Below are 26567 nucleotides of genomic sequence, written 5' to 3' on the forward strand. Positions count from 1 at the left end.
TCTCCCTTGGAAATCTTTTTATTGGTTCTGAGATAACAGGTTTGAGGCAAGCTGGGACGGGCACAGAGCTGAGGAGGGCAGCGGGAGGCTTGGCCCCAGGCGGACATGCTGTGTGGGGTCTGCTGGCGGGCTCCCTGGCCCACCCAACCAGTGGCGGCTGGGTCCATGGCACTTGGTGCCTGGCATGACTTCTGGCCAGCTTGGCACAGTGGCCTCCTTGTCTGTGGGCACCCCCCTTTCCAGTTGCAGGAGTTGAGTCTTTCACAGTGCGGAGGGGTGGGGGTCCAGGGTGAGCACCTCCCTGGGTGCAGGCAGGCCCCCTCCGCCAATACATCCTGGCTCTCGGCGGCTCTGACAGGTGAGGCGAGCTCCAGCTCCTCTGCTGCCCACCCGAGGGAGCTTGGCGGTCCTGGAGGGGCCCTCGTGGCCTCAGCGGGACATCATCCGTACAAACTCTGGAAGGGGTGGAGAGAACGCTGCAGTCAGGATGCTGCCTCCATAGCACCCTCAGACCTATGGGCCCCTCTCTGTTGCCTCTGTCTACCCACGCTGCCATGCACCCCCTCCCCATCAGTTTGGCCCCTTCTACACAGCTGCTAGCGAAGAGCCTGTTTTGTTTTCTTAGCTGGGGAATAAACCCAGGCTTCATACAAATGTGACACCACCACTGAGCTGAGCAGTTTCCATAGTTCAATTTTTTCATTCTTACTTTTTTGGGGGGGGCTGGGGGGAGCTGAGGAAGAGACAGACAGAGCGCGGCGAGACACCACAGCACTACTCCATCAGCCATGAGCTGCTATTCTCGGTTCTCCCACATGGTACCAGTAGGGATCATACTCAAGGCCTCACACAAAGTAAGGCAAGGGCTGTATCTAGCCGGTGAGCTGCCACCCAGCCCCTGGCTGACCCCTCACTGACTCCTCACTAATAATGCCCAACTCCTGGACTTTCAGCTGCCTCCCTACTTCTGCCTTTTTCTGAATGTCAAGCTGCTGGTATCACTCCTCATCATATAGGATTGTCTGTTCTCACTTAGAAACACACATTTCCATTTCCTTCACAGCTTTTCATGAGTGAATGGCTCTTCTTCTTCCTCTTCCTCTTTTTTTTTTCCTCCAGGGTTATTGTTGGGGCTTGGTGCCTGCACTCCGAATCCACTGCTCCTGGAGGCCATTTTTTTTCCCATTTTTGTTGCCCTTGTTGTTATTGTTGTTGTGGTTGGATAGGACAGAGAGAAGTAGAGAGAGGAGGGGAAGACAGAGAGGGGGAGAGAAAGAGAGACACCTGTAGACCTGCTTCACCGCTTGTGAAGCGACCCCCCTGCAGGTGGGGAGCCAGGGGCTCGAACTGGCATCCTTGAGCTGGTCCTTGCACTTCATGCCATGTGCACTTAACCTGCTGCGCTACCTCCTGCCCCCCCCCTCTTCTTTAACCAGAGCACTGCTCAGCTCTGGCATATGGCGATGCTAGGTCACCTTTTTTTTTAAAAATTTTTTAAATATTTATTTATTTATTCCGTTTTGTTGCCCTTGTTTTATTGTTGTTATTATTGTTGTTGTCATCATTGTTGGATAGGACAGAGAGAAATGGAGAGAGATGGGGGAAGACAGAGAGGGGAAGAGAAAGACAGACACCTGCAGACCTGCTTCACCGCCTGTGAAGCGACTCCCCTGCAGGTGCGGAGCCGGGGGCTTGAACCGGGATCTTGCACTTACAGCGGTCCTTGCACTTTGTGCCACCTGCGCTTACCCACTGAGCTACAGCCTGACTCCCATCACCTTTTTTTTTAATTGCAGCAGAGCTATTGCTAGGGTTTGGTGCTGGCACTACAAATCCACCACTCCTGACAGCCATTTCCCCCCTATTTTATTTGATGGGACAGAGGTAACTGAGAGGGAAGGGGAAATAGGAAGAAAGACAGATACTGCAGAGTTACTTAACTGCTTGTGAAGCAACCCCCTGCAGGTGGGGAGCAGGGGCTTGAACCCAGGTCCTTGAGCATAGTGATGTGTGAGCCCAACCAGGTGCACCACCTCTCAGCCCTGGTCACTAAGTGTGCCACCATTTATTTGTCCATGGGAGGCTATTTTACTCGCTTCCAAATGTTGGAAATTTGCATTAAGCTGCTTTAAGTATGCACGTGCAGGTTTCTGTGTGGTTTTAAGTCTTCAACTCATCTGAGTCAATTCCCCTCCCCCACCCCCCAACATTTTTTCCTTTCTTTCACTCGGTGGCTTCTACTCATCTCTTAGGGTTCTGCTTATTTAAAACCTCCTCCAGGAAGCCTTCCCTAATTCCACTCCTCCGATTGGACAGGTGTCCCATCTGGCTCCAGCTGACTGTCGCTCCCCTAGTGCAACTCAGATAACACTGCCGGCTTCTGCTTCCCGCGCTGAAGCTGAGCCTTCCTGCTCCGTCACATTTCTCTGCACACAGTGGAGATGTAGCATGTGGTGACAGGATGAACAGAGGGGGCTGGGCTTCTGGCGAAGGTCTGCCTTCCGCACACTCTCTAGGCATGGGGTCACCTGAGCTTTCAGACTCGATGGTGGCGAAACCTCCCTATGTGCCCACATGCTCTTCTGCTTCAAGGGCCGGTTACTCCCTGCCCCCATCCCCGAAAAAGGCTCCCCAACCTTTGCATTCCAGATACGACCAGAGTCTGCACATGTTACTTGCCTGTCAGAATGCACGCTCCTGGGGTGCAAAGCCAGCGTTTGACTGGAAACGCCCCTGCATCTCAGTGCTCCCAGTGGTGTCAGGGACAGTGTCTGGTGGTGGCAAGTGCAAGTGGGTTTATGACCCAGCTCTTCCTTCAGGAGTTAGACTATCTCCTGTAAGTTATACTACTTCTCTGAGCCTCGGTTTCCTCATCTGTAACATTAGCTAAAAAATAATGCAAGTTGGGAGTCGGGCTACGGTAGCGCAGCGGGTTAAGCGCACGTGGCGCAAAGCGCAAGGACCAGCATAAGGATCCCGGTTCAAGCCCCCGGCTCCCCCACCTGCAGGGGAGTCGCTTCACAAGCGGTGAAGCAGGTCTGCAGGTGTCTGTCTCTCTCTCCCTCTGTCTTCCCCTCCTCTCTCCATTTCTGTCTGTCCTATCCAACAATAACAAGAACAACTACAGCAACAATAAAAAGACAACAAGGGCAACAAAAGGGAAAATAAATAGATAAAATTTTTAAAAATCTTAAAAAAAATGCAAGTCATGGAGCCAGTGTTTGAATTAAGTGAGATAATATACCCATGTTTGGCTACTTAGTGACCGGCACATAACAAGTGCACAGATAATAAGTGACAACTATTACAGTTGTTATATTTATTTCATTTTATTTTTAAATTTTATTTATTTATTTATTCCCTTTTATTGCTCTTGTTGCCTTATTGTTGTAGTTATTGATGTCATTGTTGTTGGATAGGACAGAGAGAAATGGAGAGAGGAGGGGAAGACAGAGAGGGGGAGAAAGAAAGACACCTGCAGACCTGCTTCACCGCTTGTGAAGCGACTCCCCTGCAAGTGGGGAGCCAGGGCTCAAACCGGGATCCTAATGCCGGTCCTTGCGCTTTGTGCCACCTGCGCTTAGCCTGCTGCGCTACAGCCCGGCTCCCAGTCGTTATTTTTTAGTATCACTGAGCATTCGCTATGTGTCAGATACTAATCTAGGCAGATGGGAAATGCAGAGATAAGGAAAACAGGGCTCCTCATCTCGGAAAAGCTAAGTTGAGGGCAAATTATAACAGTCGCCTGTTACAGTCAGAAAACTAAACAGCAGTGACGGGGCAATGCAAAGAGTGAGGGAGAGGCGGTGTGAAAACCCAGAGAAAAGGAAGTTCAGCTGAAGTCTCAGAGGAGAAGTCCTGGAGGACAGGGTCCCACTGGGGGTCTTAAATGCTGGCTAGAATTTAGTCCAGAAAGAGACTAAAGGGCATTTAGAGGTGACAATAAATAGCATTCAAGTGAGAGTCCGCCAGCATTGTGGGCCACGAGGGCTTTGGCGCACTGGGAAGGCACAGCGTGCATGTGTCTGGCAGGTGAACCGCGGTCAGACTATAAGGGAGCTGAGTGTCCGGCTGAGGGGCACAGAGTTCAGATATGGACGCACGAGTGGGTGGGCATACCGATGAACAGGGACGATGGGGCAGACAGACACGTGCCTCCACGAATGCACACAGAGGTACAGACAGAAAAGTGATTTTACAGACAGACACAAAGGTCTACAGAGATATGGACAGTCCAGGCAGATGGACAGACGCATTTAGTGTACAGACATATTAAAGTGCACGGACAGGGGGTCGGGTGGTAGCGCAGCGGGTTAAGTGCACGTGGCACAAAGCACAAGGACTGGCGTAAGGATCCCGGTTTGAGCCCCTGGCTCCCCACCTGCAGGGGAGTCGCTTCACAGGTGGTGAAGCAGGTCTGCAGGTGTCTATGTTTCTCTCCCCTTCTCTGTCTTCCCCATCTCTCTCCATTTCTCTTGGTCCTATCCAACAGCGAGCGACATCAACAATGACCACAACAAGGGCAACAAAAGGGGGGAAAAATGGCCTCCAGGAGCAGTGGATTCCTGGTGCAGGCACTGAGCCCCAGCAATAACCCTGGAGGTGAAAATAAATAAAGTGCACGGACAGATGAACACAGGTAGATGGATATGCCAGCACGTGAGTGAAGATCAGGGCGCAGAGAAATGGCTGCTGGGTGAAAGAAATGGCCGTTCACTAGACGAAGGGATGGGTGAATGAACCCACAGAGAAAGAGAGACGAGGAGATGAGCAGATGGGCGCACGGGTGGGAGGTAGACTAGAGGGGTGTGTGGACGGAGATGAGCAGGGAGCGGGCTGCCGGCTGTCCCGTGGACACACAGCTGCGAGACTGCGCATGGCTTCACGCCCCACTTACCTTCAAAGTCCACTCTCCCGTCCCCATTGAGGTCCACGTCTCGGATGATTTCCTCTATGTCTCGGTGTCCCACCTGATGGCCCAGGAGTTTCCTCATGGCCTCTCGAAGCTCACTGGTACTTATCTCCCCATCACCATTGGTGTCAAACTACAGAAGGCGAAGGCGGCAGCAAGCAGGGAGAGGGAGACTGTCAGATGCCGAGGGAGAGCCACAGCTCCAGAGTCACTGCTGCTCCTTTCCCAGCAGCCCTTACCTGTCCAGGCTTCCTCCCCAGTTTCTTTTCAAGTCCTGAGGTTTCTTTTCAAGTAAGCATGCTGGGGCTGGGATTCTAGCAGCCTATCCACCCTCTGCCTCCCTGGCTCCCGTCACTCACCTCTCGGAAAGCATCTCGGAGTTCCTTCACTCCAATCATATCTGCTGTCTCTTCCAGGAGTTTAGGTCCCATTAACTCTACGAAGTCATCAAAATCCACATGGCCACCCACTGGGGACAGGGGAAAGGGCTAGGTCATCCACACAACTGTTACCCGTCCCCAACTAGGCAGCCAAGGGGACTCCCAACGCCTCGAGCTGCTCAGCACCAGATTCAGGGTAAAACCAAAGGCCAAAGAGATAGACAGGAGACCACACAAGTAATTTGTCAAAAAATGACTCTTGGGAGTGAGCAGGGATAGGTTAAGGGAACAAGTCACAAGGTGGACAGAGGTAGACAAGAATGGGAGGAGGGCCAGGGAGACAGCATCATGGTTCTGCAAAAGACTTTCATGCCTGAGGCTCTGAGGCCTGGGTTTAATCCCCAAGCACCACCATCAGCCAGAGCTAAAATAAAATAATTAAGAATGGGAGAGACAGGCAAACAATTTCCGAGGTAGGGAACATAGATCCTATAAAGGCAGAGGGACAAGTCGAAGTTCTGGCCACCTGAGCCACTGGCCCCAGCTCCTATTCCTATGGCAACTCAACTTCCAGCCGGTTCTCAGTCAGTGGGAGACCTTGAGGACTGACACCCATCTGTCCTGCTTACAGAACAGCTTTCAGCCAGTGACCGACAGGAACGTGGGGTGAAGAGCCCAGTTGGAAGGGGCTAACTTGGAGGTGGGCGTGCCACACGAGCTCCCTGCGTTCTGCAGAACTGGACTCCAGGCTAGAGAGGGTATCCTTTGCTAGGTCTTCTCTGCTGCCTCACCGCCCCCCCCCCCCCCCCCGCCAACTCTTCCCTGCACCCACCATATGGACGGCGTGCACTCCACTCCTGGTTTCAGGCTTGCAGATGTGAGAAGCCAAACTAGGTCAGAGGAAAACACAGTAATGACAGCACTCCTCTGCTCAAGCCAGGCACCAGGTGTTGGGCCCACTGACGCGCACACATTTTCTCTGCTCTCACGACAGCCCTCCTCCTTGATGGAGCATGGTGCCACTGAGTTGCCATCTTGCCTGATTTTAGTTTTAATTAATCAACTCTTTGTGTGCAGTGCCAGGGAATGAACCCAGGGCCTTACACGTGTGCGATACCACTGCTAAGCAGCCTCTCTAGTCCTATTTACTTATTTATGTATTTATTTGAGAGAGTGAGACAGATGAGAGACAGACATAAGGAGATACCAGTGCCACTCCACCAGCCATGCAGCGCTCTCTGTGCCTTGCATGGTGCCCTCATGAGGTGCCAGGGCTTGAGGCCAGAGCCTTCCTCACAGCCAGGCATGTGTGCGACTAGGTGAGCTGCCCCAGTTCCTTTTTCTACTTTAGAGAAAGAGAGACACCAAAGCCTCACGCCACCGCCCATGGACCTCCACCTGTGTCTGTCCGTGGTGCTCTCACGCAGCTCTGGGACTCCAACCCGGGACCACACACATGGAAGAGAGCTACCTCCACCCCTGCACCACCTCCGGTAGCCGCCTTCTGCAGAGGTGAGGAATCCGGGACTCGGGGAGAGAAGGTGCTTTGCTCTTTGGACAGAGACGGGCCCAGAGCTTGGACACAGAGCAGCGTGAACGCAGAAGACTGGCAGGGCAGGGCGGGGTGGGGAGCAGGGGGTGTGGGGAGGCTCACGGTTCATGTTGATCTGCTGGGACAACTCGATGAGCTCCATCTCTGTGGGCATGTAGCCCATGGTGCGCATGCAGTTCCCCAGGTCCCGGCAATTGATGTAGCCATCCTTGTCCTTGTCGAATTCTCGGAAGGCCTCTCGGAGCTCTGGGGCAGAGCACAGGTGTGCGTGATGGAGGGTGTAACCCACGAGCCTCGGCGGCAGAGGCAGTCCAGCGCCCGCTGGCACTGTGCCTCCCTGCTTTCTCGGAGGACGCTCCGCCCTGCACCGGCCCAGTCACTAAGAGCTCAGGGGTCTTTGCCTCTCTTCCCACCAGCTTCCTTCACCCCCCTTCCCAGATGCTGGGCCCCCATCTCATCAGAGGCCAGATCTTACCTTCAATCTCCTCTGGCCGCAGTGATCTGTCCTGAAATAAAAGAACAAATCCTGTTAGCCATAGTGAGGGTCTGGAAGTCACAGAGTCCAGCCTAGGTGGCAGTCAAGTGGCAGCAGAGGCTGGGCAGGAGGTGGCGGGCTGCAGCAGAGTGAGGTGTGGACCATGTCCTTGAGGGAGAAAGATATAATAACCCTGTGGCTGCCTTTGGGATATGCGGGGACCCAGGAGTCCCATCCAGCCTGGCACAGAACCGCTGCACCCCTGGTCCCTTATTCCAGACACAAAGTGTGTCTGCAACACAGCTGGTCTGGAGGCAAAAACCTGTAAATAAAATAGGGCTGAGGGAGGTCCACACAGAGAACAACATCACCCAGTGGGAGCAGGAAGGACCAGGGAGAGGCAGGGGCTGGGGGAGAAAACATGGGGTGACACAGGCATCCCTGGTGGGAGAAAGGGGATCCCAGGGTGAGGCAGAGTTAGGACTGTGCCCTGGGTTCTGGGCAGAGACCCCTTTTCTCTAAGCTGACCCCCCACCCTCCAGCTGGCCCTATCAAGGAACAAAGCATAGGACCCTGGGGTTGCCAATGCCTCTGGCTGCTGCCAGGGTCCAAAACACATCTCCAGCCTCAAGCAGGGCCTGCTGCAGCTCCTCAGGGAGTCAGGGGGTCCCTAGGTCTAGGAATGAGAACAGATGGTGAGGTCTCCAAAGAGCCTGGAGGAAGCACGGGGTAGGTTCCAGCTGGTGAGGTGCCTGTCGCCCCAGGCCTGCCTAGACAGACTGGCGTGAAACAGATACTAAGGCCCAGATGGACCTTCTTGGTAGGTTCCAGAAGTGGTCCGCTGGGCTCCTCCTCGTCAAAGGTTACAGTGCTCTGCCGTGGGAAGGGGAGCCACGGATGCGGTGTGCCCACCCGGGGACACACACCCTGGGGCACAGCCACCATGAACATAAGCACACCATGCCGCAGGGAGCGCGGGGCAGCTCAGCTGTGTGCGCAGGCTGTTCCTGCCAGCATCAGGACAGTCGCTGCCACCACACCAGCACTGGAAAACATCTAAGAACTTTCTAGCCGGGTTCCTGAGCATCCTCTTGTGGGATAAGCGGGTGTGCTGGGGACCTGGCACTGCACGCAGGGCAGGACAGTTGAGCACGTACAGGAGCTTGGGCTGACGGTGCCACATCTCCCAGAGGAGGGGCCTTCACAGTCAGCTGAGGGCAAGATTCACTGACGCCACAATGTCTCTGTGAGTTGCCTTCTGCCCACATTTCTGAGAAGCCCAGGGTCAGGAAGCAGGAAAGCCAGACATCCCTTTGTAGCGTGACCGGAATCTTTCTTGGCTGAATCCAGCATGCTGGCCCTTGGTCACACGTGCCCTGTGCAGGGGAGCAGGGGTGACCGTGCTGGGCTCTGGGGCAGAGCCCAGAGGCTCATCAATGTGCAAAGGAGTCAAGAGGCCTGGCTTGGGGTCAGGTGGGACCAGAACACCCACACTCTCCTTTTCCTCCAACTTCTGGGTGTGGGGAGACCAGCTGGCCTCGAGAATTAGATAGACTGGAGTGTCCAGCACCGGCCTGTTGCACCCTAGCATCCAGAGGGACTCGGGGTGAGTCACGTGAGCTTTCAGCGCTGTGGCCTGCTCCTCTGAAAAGGGGTGAATACCTGTCCCCCTACCTCAAGGGCCCTCGGGAGTAGACCATGAGGCGCAGTCTGCAGTGCAGGGCCTGTGCTGTTTGGTGGATGGAACCTGCAAGTGTTTGTGTCTGGAACGCCCCCGTTATTCTCCGAGACTGCCGGGACACCTGCGGGGTGCTGTCCAACACAGGAGCCCCATGTGGCTCTTCAGATTTGGGTTGGCATTAAATAAAATGGATACTTCACTTCCTCAACTGCCTGCGTCACATTCCAGCACTCAGTTACCACAGGAAGCAAGGAGCTGCTGCATTGGCGGGTCACATTACAAAGCACTTCTTTCCATCGCCGCAGAAAAATCTACTGGAATATGACGTGTGTCCAGTACCATCTGTTTGTCTGGGGGATTGAATGCAGAGGCTGAGCTATGCAAAACACAAGCTCTTGGTACTATTGCTAAGAGCACAGGGGGCCCCAGAGTCTTACTCCCCAGTCAGAATCCTCCATCACCTGCTAGCTGTTACCTTGAGCGTGTTACCTCTCCAACCCCTTCTCCTCTCTGCAGAAAGGGATGACACCAGTACCTACCTCCTGAAGTCTCTGAGGCTCAGATGAGGCAATCCATGAAAGCACTTAGCACAGTGGTGAGAACAGTGCTCACACACTCATAGAAAGCCAAACAATATTATTACTTGTTACTTCTTTTTCTTTCTTGTTTTTTTTTACTTGTTATTTCTTGTCGGTGGATGTGGACTCACCAGTGCTTTGCAGTCAAGGGCAGGGGGTTCTGGGGATCAAATTCACAAGCTGAAGGTTGGAAGTGTGTCTGTGGGGAGGGGAGCAGGGGCTACAGCGAGATCCCTCTTCCTCCCTGGCACCACCTCATGCCCAGCAAAGCCTTCAAGAGCGGCTCCGCAGGGGCCGACTTACGTACAGGCTGGCGGCTCTCAGCGAAGCCCTTGCGCAGGAAGATGCAGGCCGGGCCCAGGAGGTTGTGCATGACGGCGCAGTTCTGGGCCAGTGCCAGAAGGGGCCCGGGCAGCTCCCCGCTGACCGCCAGCCCCCCCTCGGCCGTCTGCACCGCCGTGTAGCTGCTCTTCTCGTCCTGGCACATCTTCAGGCGGCAACAAGCAAACACAAAAGAGAGTCAGGGTGTCACCTCCCTGCCCAGCCTGGCTCCAAGGCCCCGCAGGGGGCTTTCTTCTTGAGAGGACCCTTCAGAGTGGGGCCGCAGGGTGCAGCCAGGACCCTCAGGATGCTTGGGGACAGGTTTCATTCCAACAGACGGAATCTCCAATCTTCGAGACAAATGGATGCTCCAGGGAGAGTCAGATGTGAGTCCCATGGTGGGCACATGCACACACACACACACACACACACACACACACACACACACATACTTGCACACAGAACCACACCACACTCTTGGCATGGAGCAGCTCAGAGAGTAGCAGAGGAAGGCTTGTGCTCATTTAGAGACTGAAGGCATCTATCCTGTTCCAAGATGCCCTGGTGTGACTCCCTAAGGGCAGAAGCCCCCTGACTGACTTCTGACCCTACCTACTCTGGATCCCCAAGGGAAGGCAGTGAGGACAATAGAAACAGCCCAGAGAGCTGGCTTAGCTAGTCTGCCAGAGTGGAGGTCACAGCTAACAGGAATGAAGCAGGCAGGTGTGGGGGTGGGACTGAGGCAGAGTGGGGCTGTACCCCACTTCTGAAGAGGCGCCACCACTTAGCTTCCCATCTTCCCATTTCAAGTCCTCCCAGGAGAGCTAAATCAAGCTCACTGGGGGGTCAGATTGTACCCAGTTTGTAGCCTCAAGTCTGAACACTCTGCCACGAACGTTCTTCTCCTCCCCACCCCACACCCCTGCTTTCCCTGGCTCTTGGCCCGGCTGCCGGACCTCCAGAGGCTGAGGCAGGGGCCCTCTCTGCTTACCGAATATAGTTGTGCTCCCAGGCCCCAGCCAACCCCTCCTTTTCCCTGCCGGTTCCCATGCAGCTATAAAAAGTCAGGGCTGCCCACGACTGTCCCCTTAGGACAACAGTAGCATCCAGACACAACATTCCAAGGCACCCTGACCCTCCTGGATGCCTGGGGCCCCTGAGTCCACACCAGGGCGTCCTGCCTTCAGTCCTGTACTAGGTATCTCCTCACATTATGGGGATTCTGGGACTGAACCTTCTTGAAGACGCAGAACAGTCAAAGTTTGGGGGCTGTGTGGTCCTCAATCCCAGGACTTGACCCTTCTCTCCTGTTGCTCCCATTTAGAGAGGGGGACATTCCCAGGGGACCCAAAGGCTTAGGGAGCTGCATGTCTTCCCAGAACCACCTTCCTTTATCTCTAGCCCAGCTCTTCATAAAATAATCACAATAACTGCTAGATGGAACAGAGCAAATGAGATAGAAGATGCTGTGTACATTGTAGATATTAGGAAAAGGCAATTAGCAGTACTGCAAACATGGCACTGAGCACAATAATTCCTTTCTCTTCCCAGCCCAAGGCCCAAGTTCAGGAAACGCAGTAAGCGCTCATCTCTGAACCTCAGGGCTGTCAGCCAGACCAAGCAAGTACTCTGGTTAAGTGCCCCAAAGAGGTTCCGGCTCAGTCATGCTCACACGGGCTTCTGAGAGGCCTTCCTGTAGGGGTGGTGGCTCCGAGGAGGCCTGGGGAGTAGCAGCTCACCGCCAGCAGACACCTGTTTCTGGCTGGCTGTTTCTGGCTGGCTCTCATGCACACGGTCTCCATGTAGCAGGAGACCGCAGGGGTCCACAGCTACCCCTAAGCGGTTCAGTACACTGGCTGTGGGCACATTCCGCCTCTGCCACCTGCTTGCTGCATGACCTTGGGTGGGTCACCTCACCTCTCAGTGCTCTGGTTTCCTTTCCTGGAGCCCAGCACTAATCATAGCGACTCAAGGGACTCTTGTAAGCAGTGAGTGAGCAATCTCAGAGCGCCTAGAGCACCAGGAGAGCCCAAGGAAGGGGGTTGCCATGGCGATGACAATGACAAGGGTGGTGACGGGGATGGGGACTGTGATGCAACTTGAGAGCAGCAGGTGCCAGAAGGCATTTACTGCTGGCTCTGGAGGAAGTGGGAGAGCATTTGCCAATCAGGGAAGTGAGAAGGATGGGAAAGAGTTTGCCCCACAAAGAGCGCGCAGTGGTGGCTGGGGAATTTCCACTGCCTCCCTTGATCCTAACGTCACCTGGCACCAAGGCGCCCCAGGAAGCTGCTGTGCTGCCCAGGCCAGTGATGGTACCTGACAGCCTGCTCCTCCCCTGCTCCAAGCCTGGAGCCGGCGCCTCTCGCCCTGACCAGTTCTTCAGATACCAGTCAGGAAGCCAAGTGGGCAGCAGCCCACAGGCAGACAATGTCTCCTGGCATGGAGAGGACATCTCCTGAGTGTGACACGGCAACAGGAGGGGCCTGCCAGCCTCATGCCCGCTTTCTAACAACATGAGCTGGCCAAGAGCACCCGGGCAGTGCTCACTCTGCTGACGGTGCTCAAGGAGGAGCTGAGTGAGTAAGCACTGGGCAAGAGGGACAAGCCAGGTCTGCAGGGCCTAGAGCTCAGACTAGGCAACCTATCAGGTCGGATCCAAGGGTCTGTGAATAACATTTCTGACAGCAGGGGGAAAAAAGAGACAAAAATAAAAATAAAATACCGGCTCTGGGTTCACACAGAACAGGGTTTAAATCTCAGATCTGCTTCCTGCTGACTGTGCGCTTTAAGAACCTCCCCCTTTTCTTCAAGAAAACTTTTTTTTTTTTACCAGAGCACCGTTCAACTCTGGTTTATGGTGGTGCAGAGGATTGAACCTGGGACTTTGGAGCCTCAGACATGAGAGTCTCTTTGCATAACTATTATGCTATCTACTCCCACCCAAAAACTCTTATCTTGGAGCCTATAAAAAGCAATGCACAGAAAAGAGAAAATGAGGTAATCAAAACAGGGCACATTGTAGATATTTAGGAAGAGCCAATTATTATCAACATGATGTCAGTGTCATACTTCTTATGGCCTTCTACCTTAGCCTAAGGCCTCAAAGTCTCTATTTTCTTTCATCCGCTTCTCAAGAAATCCCAAATGGGAAAATAATGATTGTGTTAACAATAACACTAGCTAACACTTAGTTCTCTCTCAGGCAGTCCGTATTAGTATTTCCACTTGATGGAAAAGGACTCGGGCACAGAGAGACTGTGCAACCAGCCCAGGCTCACGTGGCTAGGGAGAGGAACCCTGGGAAGTCTGGCTCTGTTCTCAGCTGTATAAGGGAGGAGGATGAGTCGGGTGGGCTAGGACCAGTCTCGGTCTTAACTCTTATCCCTCCAAGCTCTGTGCGGCTGCTAGAGGAGACTAACTCAGATCAGTTTCTCTGCTTCTCCACAGCTGTTTAGAGGCCATTTCTGATACAGAAGACTCCCCTAAGACGACAGATGATGGGGTACAGAGGCAGCAGTTAACCCTCAGGGAAGATTAAAAGGAATTTGTTGTGAGCAGCTTAGCTGAGTGAAGACGACAAGCAGAAAAAGTCCAAAATGTCCTCAACTGGGAGGCTGTCAACTGACCTAGGAGATAACGATGAAACAGGACTGAGGATTGAGGGCTGCACTGAGCTAACCTGAGTCCTGGGGTGAGTCTCAAAGCCTCAGTGGCAACCAAGTTCCTTTTCTGGAAAAAGAATTGAAGGACAGCACCCCATCATGTCTCCTTTCTTTAAACAGTACCTCTGAGCTTTTCCAGTGGCCTGACAATAAAGAGCTTAAAAGAACAGGCAGAGCCCACCTGATGCAATACCCTTTAAGTCAGACTCGCACAGAAGATGCCTGACAATTGTTTTCTTTCCAAAAGAGAATCTTGAAAAGTTCTACCCTAGTGCATAAGCAATAAATCCACAAAAGAAAGCAACTTATCCACATCTTTGTTCCACACCTTGTTTCGCGATGGGGATATCCTGGGTTCGGAACTAGTCTGGCTCTAGCTGAGACTCTCTGACCTCAAAAATTATCACAGGTAGAAGGAGATACCTGGTGTGGTAGCTTTCAGTACCACGGGGGTCTGTTTCAAAACCCACAACTTGAAAGATTTGCAGACCAACACAGAGGGTCAGAGACCCTCAGAGGAGATGAAGAAGCCCCTGGACTTTTGATGGAAAGTGACAGGGGACCCAGGTCCAGTGGGTTCTGCCAGCTCCAAGAGGTGTGTCCGCTCACATCTAAGGACCCACGCTTTTCATTCCGTCACCCAGAGGTGACAGGCGTTCTCTTCCTAAATCTTCAGCCAATTCCCAAGCAGGCCTCCCCTCCCCCGTGCAGTTCTAAACCCCACTTCATCTGCGAGTCTGGGACACAGACAGCTGTCACAGGAGGGAGCCTGGAGGCAGACACTGGGGAACAGCACTAGAACCCACGGGACGGGCAGGAAGCTTCGGGCGCCCACTCCCTCCCAGCCCAACCTCCGGCACTGATGGCCAGATGCCCCGTCTCCCCCCCAGGTCTTGGGAACTCCAGAAACATACCTTCCTGGAGAGATTTCTCAGTGGAGACTTGACACAGTTGCCCATCCTAAGCTGAGGCAGCCCCTCTCGAGATCCCCGGGTCCATGAAGGAGGCTCCTTGGGGGCTGAGAGAGCGCAGTCTAGGTCACCGCCAGCCCGGCTCCCTCTGCCCTCTGCCTGTGCGGCTCTTCCTCCAGGTCTGATCTGAGCCCTCTCTCCTCTCTCTTGCGCGTGCTCTCTTACTCGGCTGCCTGCTTCTGGTTTTTTTTGGTTTGTGTTTGTGGGTTTAACTTTCTGGGCACTTTCTTAAGGAGATAAAGGCAGAAGGGGAGAGTGCAGGACACAGGGAAAAACCACCCAGAGAGCTGATGTGGCAGAGGGCAGTGGATCGGGAGCAGGCTCATCTACATCAGATTAGAGCTGAGTCCTCTCTCTGCTGCTCCTTTCCCCCTTCCATCAGGCCCCTCCTCTCCCGCAGCCAAATCTGCAGAGATTGCCTGGGGGGTGGCGGTGTGTGTGTGTGTGTGTGTGTGTGTGTGTGTGTGTGTGTGTGTGTAATGGCAGCTGCAGCTGGGAATTAGGCCAGCAGACCCAGGAGGGGAAGCAGGCGAGTCTGGCCCCCAGAGCCAGGCTGTCTCCCAGCTCCCTGTCTTTTAAGTGCACATTCACACACGCATGCACACACGCACAGACGCAAGCACCCAGAGACAAACACTCATCCTAACTGGCCCCTGGCGACAGCTGAGAGCAGGCAGCGTCAGTGGAGGGCCTGGGAGGTCCTGTGACATCTCCATCATACTCCGTTGTTCACACCTGACTTCTCACTGCAATGACATGAGGTGCCAGGGCGGGATGCACAGCTGAGGCAACAGCACGACCAGCGACCAGCTCCTCCGCTCCCTTCGCTCTGTGCGGTCTCCCAGACCCAAGGGAAGCCAAGGAGGGTTCTGAGGGGCGTCGGATGGAGACTGTGCTGGTGCGGAGGGCCTGAGTTCCAGACCTCTGCCTGGTCCTGAGCAAGGCCCTTCCATAGGCTTCCTCGGGGAGCAGAGCAGAGGCAGCCCTTTACAAGGTGGTCTTCAAGGTCCACTGGACTTCATATCTGATGACTCCTCCCAGACCCTCCAGGTTTCCTTTGATGTGACTTCATCTCAAGCTTCAGATGCCACAATCCAGGCGTACAGCTGCAGTCCGCTTACCCAAGAGAGGAAGAGTTCTGTCTCCCTGCACCCAGCTTTCTCCAGCAGGGGGCACCAGAGATAGCGCTCGAAGCTCCGCTCTCAGCCGGGGTGCTGGACACTGACTGCTGAACTGCTTATTTGTGGAGGGAGGTTCCTCTCCCGCGGATTCTTGTCCAGCTTTGGATGGCTGGCCAGAACTCCTGTTAAGGAAGACGACGCAAGCATTGCCTACAAAATGCCGAGCTCACAGGCTCACTCCCGGAGGGCTAGCAAAGGTGGTCTCCGGCAAGTTCCTGATGACCCTGCTGAGTGGAGCCGGTCACTCAGCGTTCTGGGCAGGGGGGTTTGCAGCCAGAGGGGTACACCCCTGAGAACAGAGGGAGGAGCCTGGGAAGCTGCTGATGCCTAAAAGGCAGGGAAGGAGGTGTGGATCCCAGGGAGCTCTAACAAGCCTGGAGCCCATGTACACACTTTCTTCCAAAGTGTTCGTGGGAAACGGAGTGTGAAGGGGGCCACTGGGGGCCCAGAGCACAGAGGGTGTGAGTGCCTGGAGGACCTGGAGGCTGGGCCTGGGTTGAGCCTGGCTTTGCTGACTTCTGAATTCTCATTTTGCACAGCTTCCGTCCCAGGGCTGGGAAACGGGCTTCCCTAGCTGGCTCATAAAACTTCCATGAGATGGTCCAGGAGGTGGCGCAGCGGAAAAAGCACTGGACTTTTAAGCATGAGGTCCTGAGTTCAGTCCCCAGCAGCACATGAACCAGAGTGATGTCTGACTCTCTCTCTCCTCCTTTCTCATTAATAAATAAATAAATAAATAAAATCTTAAACAAACAAAAAACCTTCCATGGGAAAGGGTGTGGTGAACAATGGACACTCATAAACGACCACTAAAATGGGAAAAAGATGTCTTTAGTGGTGGACAAGATACGCTGGGTCCCTGCTTTCAAGGGGGTTTATATTCTAGCCACTGGGTACAAGATGAAAGAACCGCTAACACATTTAGTCGTGATTCACATAAAGGCTATGTGGGGGAGCAAAAGTTCTAAGGTAGAAGGACAGGGAAGGACAGCAAAGATTTGCAATCAAAATCTGGATGACAGACCACCTGCACTCTTAAAAAATGAGGGCTCATCAGAGAGCTCAGAGGGGAGTTGGTTAGGCTGCCAGTGAGAGCCCAGTTTGTGGTAACTCAACCGTAGCTCTAGGAGGCAGCACAACGCCCAGGGGTGCATCCCAGGAGATTCTGGTGTAGATGAGCTCTGCACTCTGGTGTTCGGCACACCAGGTGGTTTCTAAGCTGAAGTCAGTGCTGAGGACCACTGATACAGAGGTGAAGAACTGGGACTGTGGGGGTCGGGCGGTAGCGCAGCGGGTTAAGCGCACATGGGGCAAAGCGCAAGGACCGGCATAAGGATCCCGGTTCGAGCCCCCGGCTCCCTACCTGCAGGGAAGCGCTTCACAGGCAGTGAAGCAGGTCTGCAGGTGTCTCTCTTTCTCTCCTTCTCTCTGTCTTCTTCCCTTCCTCTCTCCATTTCTCTCTGTCCTATCCAACAACGACATCAACAACAATAATAATAACTACAACAACAAAACAAGGGCAACAAAAGGAAATAAATATAAAAAAATTTTCTTTTAATTAAAAAAAAAAGAATTGGGACTGTGAGGGCCGAATGGTGGTGCACCTGGTAGAGCGCACATGTTACAGTGCACAAGGACCTGGGTTCAAGCCCCTGGTCCCCACCTACAGGGGAAAGCTGGGCTACAGGTGTCTCTCTGTCTCTCTTATCTCCCTCTTCCCTCTCAATATCTGGCTGTCTCTATCCAATAAATAAATAAGATAACATTAAAAAAAAGAATTGGGTTTGTACAAAAGCCTTTCAAACCTGAGGCTCTGAGGTCGCAGGTTCAATTCCTAATGCCACCATAAGCCAGAACTGAGCAGTGTTCTGGTCTCTCTCTGTATCTCTCCCTCTGTATCTATTCTTTCTCATTAAAATAAAAGAAATAAAAATAAAAGAACTAGTACTGGAGCCAGACAGACAGATTCAAATCTTGCCCTGATGCCCAGCGTCTACATGAACGGGAGGACATGGTCTTCTCTCTGAGACTTGTTTTATTTGTAAAATGGCTACTCTGTTTTCTAAAGATTTATCGGAGACAGAGAGAGAGAGAGAGAGAGGGAGAGAGACCCTGACCAGAGCACTGCTCAGTGCTGGCATATGGTGATACTGGGGATTACACTGGGGCCTCGGGCATGTAGGTCCTGTGCTCTATCTCCCTATCCCTCAAATGGACACTCTAACACTTCCCTCATGGGTCTCTCATGAGATGTTAATGAGATAATATACACAAAGGCCTCCATGGTGCCAGGTATCTACAAGGTCCCTATCCCATGCCAAGGAACTAGTCTTCAGGGACAGGGGAGGAGGGTAGCGCACCAGGTTAAGCACACATGGTGTGAAGTGCCAGGGCCCACACAAGGATCCTGATTTGAGCCCCCGGCTCCTCACCTTCAGGGGGGTCGCTTCACAAATGGTGAAAGAAGTCTCCCTCATTTCTCTCAATTTCTCTCTGTCCTATCCAACAACAAGAACAAAAATGGGAAAAGATGACCGCCAGGAGTAATGGATTCGTGTTGCAGGCACCAAGCCCCAGTGATAACCCTGGAGGGAAAAAAAAAAAAAAAAAAAGAGGGCAGAGTGGCCTCTGTTTGCTTCACTGGGCATCCACTTAGTCAGAGCTGGTGGCTCTTGCCCTCTGCAGATCAGTCCAAAGTACAGCGCCCACTTGTCAAGCTCAGGATATGCTTCTGTCCTTGAAGCAGGTGACAGCAAAAATGGAAAAGTCAGACTTTGGACAAAACCTTTTCCTTCTTTTTTACTCCAGGGTTACTGCTGGGGGCTCAATGCCTGCACTATGAATCCACTACTCTTGGAGGCCATTTTTTCCCCATTTTGTTGCCCTTGTTATTGTTGCTATTGATGTTGTTGTGGTTGGATAGGACAGAGAGAAATTGAGAGAGGAGGGGAAGACAGAGAGGAGAGAAAGACAGACACCTGCAGACCTGCTTCATCACTTGTGAAGCGACTCCCCTCCAGCAGGTGGGGAGCCGGGGCTCTAACTGGGATCCTTCCGCCGGTCCTTGTGCTTTGTGCCATGTGTGCTTAATCTGCTGCGCTAACGTCTGACCCCCCAAAACCTCTTCCTTCTTAAGCAGGGAGGGTGCTGACACCAGCTGGAGGCTTAAGGTGAGCACAAGACTCAGGGACTCAGAGCGGTGCTGGCATGAACAATATGGGTTGGACAAGAGGGCTGCTGGTGGTTCTGAGGCACAGGGGCAGTCGGTGATCTGAAGGAGGCAGACAGCTCCACCTTCAGCTAAAGGCTTTAAAAGGGCCGGATGGGGGCTGGGTGGTGGCACGCCTGGTTAAGCACATACATTACAGTGCTCAAGGACCCAGGTTCAAGCCCCCAGTCCCCACCTGCAGAGGGAAAGCTTCACAAGTGGTGGAGCAGGGCTGCAGGTGTGTCTCTGCTTCTCCCCTCTCAATTTCTGGCTGTCTTTACCCAAGGGAAAAAAAGAAGGCCGGATGGCAGGACTCAGTAAGGAGCAAAGCACACACATGGGCCTACTGGGCCATCCCTCTTCACTGGCAGTCCCTGGGCCTCCAGAAGCTACACTTGAGAGTTCTGGAATGGAATAATAGGATCAGGGGGATGAGAAGGATAAACCCATTGCTGATTATTCCTGATTAGAAGCACGGCTGGCCTTCAGCCCCGATCAGTTCTACTGCCAGCACTTAAACTGGGATGGTAGCCCGCTGCTAAGATACTCATGGAAAGCTGAGTTGTAATAGGAGAGGTGCTTTGGAGATGCCCTGACAAACAGGAAACACTTGCGGGACTCACCACTGGGCTGGCCTGGTGCAGTCTAAGCAGGCATCCCTGGGGCCTGCAGAGCCCTGCCACTTACTGTGTGACCTCGGAACAAGCCACTCCTCTCCAGTCTGTTTTCTCATCTCTAAAATGGGGGGTGTGTGATACTGACAACCAGCTTAGGTTGCTATGAAGATAAGGAGAAGATACTTTGTCAACTATTCCATGGGTTCTAGACTGGCTTCCTCTTTGTACCCCTGTTGCCTTCCCCAAACAGCAGAGACAAACAGCATTTGCAGACATCGTGGGGGACTCGCTGAACTGACTCTGATGTTGCCTCTTCCCTCACCTACGATTTATATCAACCACAAAAAGACCTTCTCCAGCCAGAGAGATAGCACAGCAGTTGTGTAGAGGACTTTCATGCAAGAGGTCCCAGGTTTAATCCCCAGCACCATCAACCGTCAGAGCTAAAAGAAAAGGGGCTCTCTCGGAGAGGAGAGGGGAGGAGAGGAGAGGGGAAGGGAGGGGAAGGGAGGGGAAGAGAGGAGAGGGGAAGGGAGGGGAAGGGAGGGGATAAGAGGGGAGGGGAGGGGAGAAGAGAAGAGGAGAGGGGAGGGGAGGGGAGGGGAGAAGAGAGGAGAGGGGATGGGAGGGGAGGAGAGGGGAGGGGAGTGGAGGGGAGAAGAGGAGAGGAGAGGGGAGGGGAGAAGAGGGGAGGGGAGGGAAGGGGAGGAGAGGGGAGGGGAGAAGAGGGGAGGGGAGGGAAGGGGAGGAGAGGAGAGGGGAGGGGAGGGGAGGGGAGGAGAGGGGAGGGGAGAAGAGGGGAGGGGAGGGAAGGGGAGGAGAGGAGAGGGGAGGGGAGAAGAGGGGAGGGGAGGGAAGGGGAGGGGAGGGGAGGAGAAGAGAGGGGAGGGGAGGGGAGGGGAGGAGAGGGGAGGAGAAGAGAGGGGGAGGGGAGGGGAGGAGAGGGGAGGAGAGGAGAGGAGAGGAGAGTGGAGTTGGCTTGGCAGACATGAGCAATACACAGCCGTCATCCTAGGAACACAGGCTTCATTCCACTAAATGAGTCTATTAGGACCCAAATTCTGGTCTCTCTCCCATGTGAAATCTAGAGAGTTGGAGACGTACATTCATTCATTGCTTACATGTTAACTACTGCCATCGTGCTATGTGCAGAGCCGTTTGGGGAGTGAGCCAGCCCACTGACATGAAGACAGACTCTAGAGGCTCGGGCTGAGCACCTAGCACAAGGGTGAGGCACCAGGAACGCACCCAGGGTGAGGCGCGTGGGAGCAGCCAGGAGAGCCCCTTGCTGGAGGCCGCTTTGCTTCTCTCCCTCTCTCTCTCTCTCATTATAAAGAAAGAAAGGACCTGTACCAACTGCTGTATTTTACTGTTGATTTGTAAACCATTAATTCCCCACTAATAAAGAAAAAATAACACTAAAAAAAGGGAGGAGGGTGGAGGGCAGTAGCGCAGCGGGGTAAGCGCATGTGGTGCAAAGCGCTAGGACTGGCGTAAGGATCCCCAAGTTCGAGCCCCCGGCTCCCCACCTGCAGGGGAGTCGCTTCACAGGCGGTGAAGCAGGTCTGCAGGTGTCTGTCTTTCTCTCCCCGTCTTCCCCTCCTCTCTCCATTTCTCTCTGTCCTATCCAACAATGCCGACATCAATAACAACAATAACTACAACAACAATAAAAAACAAGGGCAACAAAAAGGGGAAAATAAATATAAATAAATATTTAAAAAATTAAAAAGGGGGGGAAGGAAAATGTTGGGCCAAGGATATGGCTCAGGATATATGCTTGAAACATTGGGGTTGATCTCCTTAACCGTATTAAGAGAAAGAAAAAAAAAAGCCGTCTCTCTTGCCAGGAAGGGGAAGGATGAGATGGATCTGTGGGTTTTATTTGCATTTGCTTCTTCTCCAGGGGTGTTTCTTCCTGAGTGTAGGGTAAGGAGCAGAAAGATGGTTCTTTAAATAGTTTTTAAGACCCAATGCCAAGAGTTGCCCCAAGTCATGCCTATTCTGAGTTGATTTCCGACATCACATCTCCTCTCTAGGCAGGGGGTGGCATGTCCTTGGCTGGCCCCAAAAGAGGAACAGGGGATGGTCCTTGATCGCTCAGTTCCTTCCAGTCACAAGCTTCCTCACCTGGCTAGAGGTAGCTTGTAAAATCTTCCCTAGCCCCTCATCCAATAATACACTAATGAGGGCCGCACTTACAGAGCCCACTCTTTTTTTCTTTTTCTTTCTTTCTTTATTTGTTATTGGATAGAGACATAGAGAAATTGAGAGAGAAAGGGGAGATAGAAAGGAAGAGAGGGGAGTCGGGCGGTAGCGCAGCGGGTTAAGCGCAGGTGGTGCAAAGTGCAAGGACCGGCATAAGGATCCCGGTTCGAACCCCCGGCTCCCCACCTGCAGGGGAGTCGCTTCACAGGCGGTGAAGCAGGTCTGCAGGTGTCTATCTTTCTCTCTCCCTCTCTGTCTTCCCCTCCTCTCTCCATTTCTCTCTGTCCTACCCAACAACGACAACAATAATAATAACTACAACAATAAAACAACAAGGGCAACAAAAGGGAATAAATAAATAAAATTTAAAAAAAGAAAAAAAAAAGAAAGGAAGAGAGAAAGACAGACACCTGCAGACCTGCTTCACCGCCTGTGAAGCGACTCCCCTGCAGGTGGGGAGCCAGGGGCTTGAATAGGGATGCTAACCAGTCCTTGCGCTTTGCGCCACGTGCACTTAACCTGCTGCGCTACCGCCCAACTCCCTAGAGCCCACTCTCATATGCATCCTTATGTAGCCCTCAGAGTGGCTGGCTCTGCAAAGCAGTTTTTCTGTTAAGTTCATTTCTGGCTGAGGAAACCCAGCCCACAGCAAGAAAACAAACAGGCTCAAGGTCACAGAGATAAAAAGTGACAGAGCTGGGATAAGAACTTACAGCTCTCTCTGCCTGAGCCCCTAAACCACACTCTTCCCCCACAGACAACAAGCAAGTCTATGAGGTCACTGGAAAAAGCCATCCCTCAGCCCCCCCACACCCAGTCCTGCCACAATGAACAAATCTATCGGTACCTCTAATGTGACTTTCCCTGGATTTATTATAAATGCAAAAAGGGTCTGACACAGCCCACTGGTCGTCAGTCAATAAAAACAGCAACAGAGGAGGGAGACAGGCACCTTCCTGTGTGCGAGGCCCTGGATTAGAGCCGCAGCAAGGCGTGAAAGCACCATGGGTGATGCTATGACAGCAGTGCTGAGCAGTCTCTCGTCCCTCTTCCTCTCACCATTCTCTCCCTTGCTGAATAAAAAAGAGAAAGTGGGGTCTGGGGAGCTGCTCAGTAGTGTCACATACATGGGAAGCCCTGAGCTCTTCTCCTAGGGCTGGAAAAACAAAGAACAGGGGCCGGCGAAATAGCTCACTTGAGTGGCGTGCTGCCTTGCCGTGTGTGCAGCCCAGGTTCAAGGCCAAGCTCTTTCCCTCTCTGTCTCCATCTGGAAGAGTCAGCCCCAGAGCAGTAAGGTCCCAGAGACGACAAACAAACAAACAAACCAGTAATAATATTTTACTGGGCGGTCAGAAAAGCCATGGTGCGTTTTTGTGAGAAAAGTAGAGAAAACGGGGGTCTGGCGATAGCGCAGCGGGTTAAGCACACATGGCGCAAAGCACAAGGACCGGCGTTAGGATCCCGGTGAAGCAGGTCTGCAGGTGTCTGTCTTTCTCTCCCCCTCTCTGTCTTCCCCTCCTCTCTCCATTTCTCTCTGTCCTAGCCAACAACAACCGATAACAACAATAACAATAACCACAACAATGATAAAACAACAAGGGCAACAAAAGGCAAAAAAAAAAAAGGCTAGAAAAAAAATCATGACTTTTCTGACAGCCCAATAATAACTACTATGAATATTGATAGAGACCTAGCTTGGGGTAACACACTGGGCCACGTTCTTTAACCTTCCACTAATCTTCCAAACCCCCGGAGGTACTAAGATTATCCCTATTTGCAAATAAAGAAACAGAGGATTGATGAGGTTAAGCAAGTCACTTGTTAAATGAAAAATAAACTTTCCCTGAGCTATCCTTTGCCCTTAGCAGAACTTTGCTGAAAGTTCCTGTGTTCAAAACCCCACTACTCCCCTCCTGGTCCCAAACCTGTCTCTGAGAACAGAAATCTCAATGTGAAGAGAAGGGAAGGAAGCACTGGTGACCCTCCGTCACTGGAGACTGGCACAAGGTCCCAGGCTGGGTTTCCTGCTGCTGCTTTTAGACACTGGAGAGCTGTCAGCTGGGAGCCCGGACTGAATGCGCTGAGCTTTAACGAAAAGGGCTGCAGGCCCAGGCCAGGCTTCCAGAGGGAGGTCGTGAATATTTGATGGGCCCTTCCAGTTCTTCCTGACTCAGGTAACCCTGGTGACATTTCAGAACACTGGGCTGGAGAGTATTCTTCCCCTGATGGCTGAGAAAAACCGAAGGAGGACGAAAGCAGATGGATGAAATGCTCTGCATCAGAGAGGAGCCCTGTGGGCGAATGCCCCACGGAGGGGCAGAAAGGGCCCTGTCTCCAGCAGTGAAGACAGATCTGGCCAATGGCCTTGCCCTCCAAGATGCAGGGCTGTGAGCTCCCAAAGAGCCAGAAAACACCCCCACCCCCACTTCTCTTGTAAACTATAGTCTGCCTGGTGCCCAGAAAGCAAAGCTGATTAGTGGATGAGTAGGTGTCACCCTCCAACGGCTTCCATCTTCAGCTCAGACCCACCACACAGGCCCCTTCTGCTCTAACACCCTCTGCATCCTTGCTAATACCTAAGCCAGTGCAGCAAGCGAACTTCTCCTTCAACACGCCAGGGCACTCTGGCAGCTCTGCGTCCTCATCTTTACTCTGGAGAACCAGCTAACTCCACTGAGGCAGGCTCCCCCCCGGGAACAAAGCCACACACAGCAGCCCTGTCACGCTTCCACCGCAGCGGCTGGCAACCCGAACCTGCAGCAGCTACCTTCTTGTCGGCGCAGCAGTAAGACTGTGAAAAGGGATGTGATGTGTAGCTCTGGGGCCAGTCACGCTCGGCCTCCTTGGAATTCCACAAGCTAGTAGGCACTTTGGCTCCATCCTGGCAAGGCAGCGCTCAGGTCTGCCCCCGCCGCTCCAGACACCAGATGCTCTCATCAGACCTCTGCATTACAGCCGCAGAGCTGTCTCCACGCTGTGCTAATGCGTTTGACTTAATTACGGACTCAGCGCCAGAGGAAATCCGGCTGCACTCAGGACTTCACCAGTCCCGGCAGCGCACCCGCACCCGCACCCGCAGGCGAGGGTCGGCACCCGGGGAGGGGCCCCCTTCCCGGCCTGAAATCCCAGAACCCCGGGAGAGACCGGGGTCTCTGGGGGTCACTCCACTTCCTGCGATTCCACAGCCGCACAGATTGGCCACTTCCTTAAATCACCCCCAAAGTTCCAGTTTGAGCCAGAGCTCTATACAGCCCCTCCACACTTAGCCAGTTGCTTCTCTTTTCTGCCTTTTTGGGGCCTCCTTCTACCTCTAACTTCCCCCAGTCTCTGGAGCCACCTAAGGCGGTGGCCAGGGCCACTGGTCTCCAAGCAAGTGTGCTCCCGATCCCCAGACCCCCCCCCGCGCTCTCTCGGGTCGTTCACTGATCTCGGCCCGGGACGGGGACGGGGGTCACCGGCAGAGCAGAGCGCCCCTCCGCGACCCCGCAAGTCTCCGGGCGGTTCTGGAGGCAGCACAGCGCTTCCCTTCGCGTCGCGTCGCTCGCGGGCAGGTGGAGGGAGCGCGCCGCGGCGCCTCTGCCCGCACAGGCCGGGAGCGTGGACAGCGCACCGGGTGCTGAATCAGCCCGGGGAGGCGGGGCGCCCGCAGGGGCCGCGGGAGACGCGGGGGGACGAGAGGCCGCGGGAGGCGGAAGGGGCTCGGCGGGCAGCGCCGCGGGGTCCCGAGCGCCTGTCCCGGAGGCGCGGCCCTTACCTGGCCGAAGGCGGAGCTGAGCATGGGGCGCAGCTGGTGGAGGAACGGGTCTGCCTCGGACGCGGCGGCCGGAGCGGATTCCCCGCGACCTGGGGCCCGCAGCGAACCCCGCAGGCCGAGCCCCGGGGACAGTCCCCGTTCCTCCCCGTCCCGCCCGCGGGGCAGCGGCCGCGGCGACTGCGGAGAAGGTCGGGGCGCCGCGGCCGCCGGCGCCTCCCGGGGCCTGCAGTGCGCCTGGGGGGGGCCCCGCCGGCTCCCCCGCGCGCCCTCGTCCCGCGGCGCCGGCCGGCACAGGGGCCTCCGCGAACTGGGGTCCCCGCACGGCGGCGGCGCGCTCGGGCAGGGGGCGGCCAGGCGGCGGCCCGCCAGCGCGGGCTCCCGAGCAGGGCCGTGGCGGGGGAGCCGGCTGCCCCCGGCCGCCGCCTTCAGCAGCGACGTCTTGGACTCGCTCTTGGCGATGTGCGAGCTCATCGCGGCGGGGCCCGCGCTCGCATGGCCCTGGCCCGGCGGGGGTGGCGCGGCGGCCGGGGAGCGGGGCGGCCGGCGGGAGCCCAGCCCGAGGACACGCTGCAGGCGGGCGCCGTCCCCCGGCCGCTTGAATGCGGCCCCGTCGCCGCCGCCCATGTGACAGCTCGGCCTCTGCGCCCGGAGCCCCGAGCTCCCGGCGGCCCGCAGAGCGATCTGGGGGGGTCGCCGGTCGTCCCGGTCCTCGTCCCCGGAGTGCCCACCCCCGGCTCCCCGCGGGCCAGGTAGCGCCGAGCCCCGCCCCTCGCCCGGAGCCCCGCCCCCCGCCCCGGAGCCCCGCTTCCCGCTTCGGGCGGCCCCTGGCGGCGGCGCGGAGCGGGGCGCGCACGGTGGGCTCGGCCAAGCGCCCAGGGTGCCGGGGCCGGAGCCGGAGCGCCGCCGGGGCCCTTAGCACTGCAGACGCGCCGGCGGGGTACACCTCCCCGCGGGGGGTACAACTCGGGGAAGGCGGCGGCGGCGCAGCGAGCTAGACACCCTGGGAGGATGAAGCGAAGCGGAGGCGGGCCGCCGTGGCCGCACTCTGCTAGGAGGCAGGCTGCCCT

General features: G+C 54.7%; 1 protein-coding gene and 1 long non-coding RNA gene across 6 annotated transcripts; one reads left to right on the forward strand and one right to left on the reverse strand.

Moving 5' to 3' along the window:
• Positions 1–26269, reverse strand: CABP1 (calcium binding protein 1). Of its 5 annotated transcripts, none has more exons than XM_060192952.1 (9): positions 22942–23054; positions 14476–15835; positions 9886–10065; positions 7320–7350; positions 6947–7090; positions 5272–5381; positions 4898–5045; positions 2680–2771; positions 1–455 (listed from the first exon to the last, which is right to left on the reverse strand). In XM_060192952.1, the coding sequence occupies exons 2-8, from the start codon at positions 14518–14520 to the stop codon at positions 2683–2685; spliced, it is 747 nt and encodes a 248-aa protein (XP_060048935.1). In that variant the 5' UTR covers positions 14521–15835; positions 22942–23054; the 3' UTR covers positions 1–455; positions 2680–2682. The 5 variants fall into 5 exon arrangements, with proteins under 5 accessions (XP_060048935.1, XP_060048936.1, XP_060048934.1 ...); XM_060192953.1 differs by lacking the exon at positions 22942–23054 and having other exon boundaries at positions 14476–14579; positions 15268–16432; XM_060192951.1 differs by lacking the exons at positions 9886–10065; positions 14476–15835; positions 22942–23054 and adding an exon at positions 25501–26269.
• On the forward strand, positions 12040–13873 carry LOC132539070 (uncharacterized). Its single transcript, XR_009550369.1, has 2 exons — positions 12040–12475; positions 13347–13873. It is a non-coding gene; the product is annotated as an uncharacterized LOC132539070 (long non-coding RNA).
• Positions 26270–26567: the final 298 nt, after the last annotated feature.

The sequence above is a fragment of the Erinaceus europaeus genome, chromosome 6 (genome assembly GCF_950295315.1).
Source record: "Erinaceus europaeus chromosome 6, mEriEur2.1, whole genome shotgun sequence".
In the NCBI taxonomy this organism is placed as follows: domain Eukaryota; kingdom Metazoa; phylum Chordata; class Mammalia; order Eulipotyphla; family Erinaceidae; genus Erinaceus; species Erinaceus europaeus.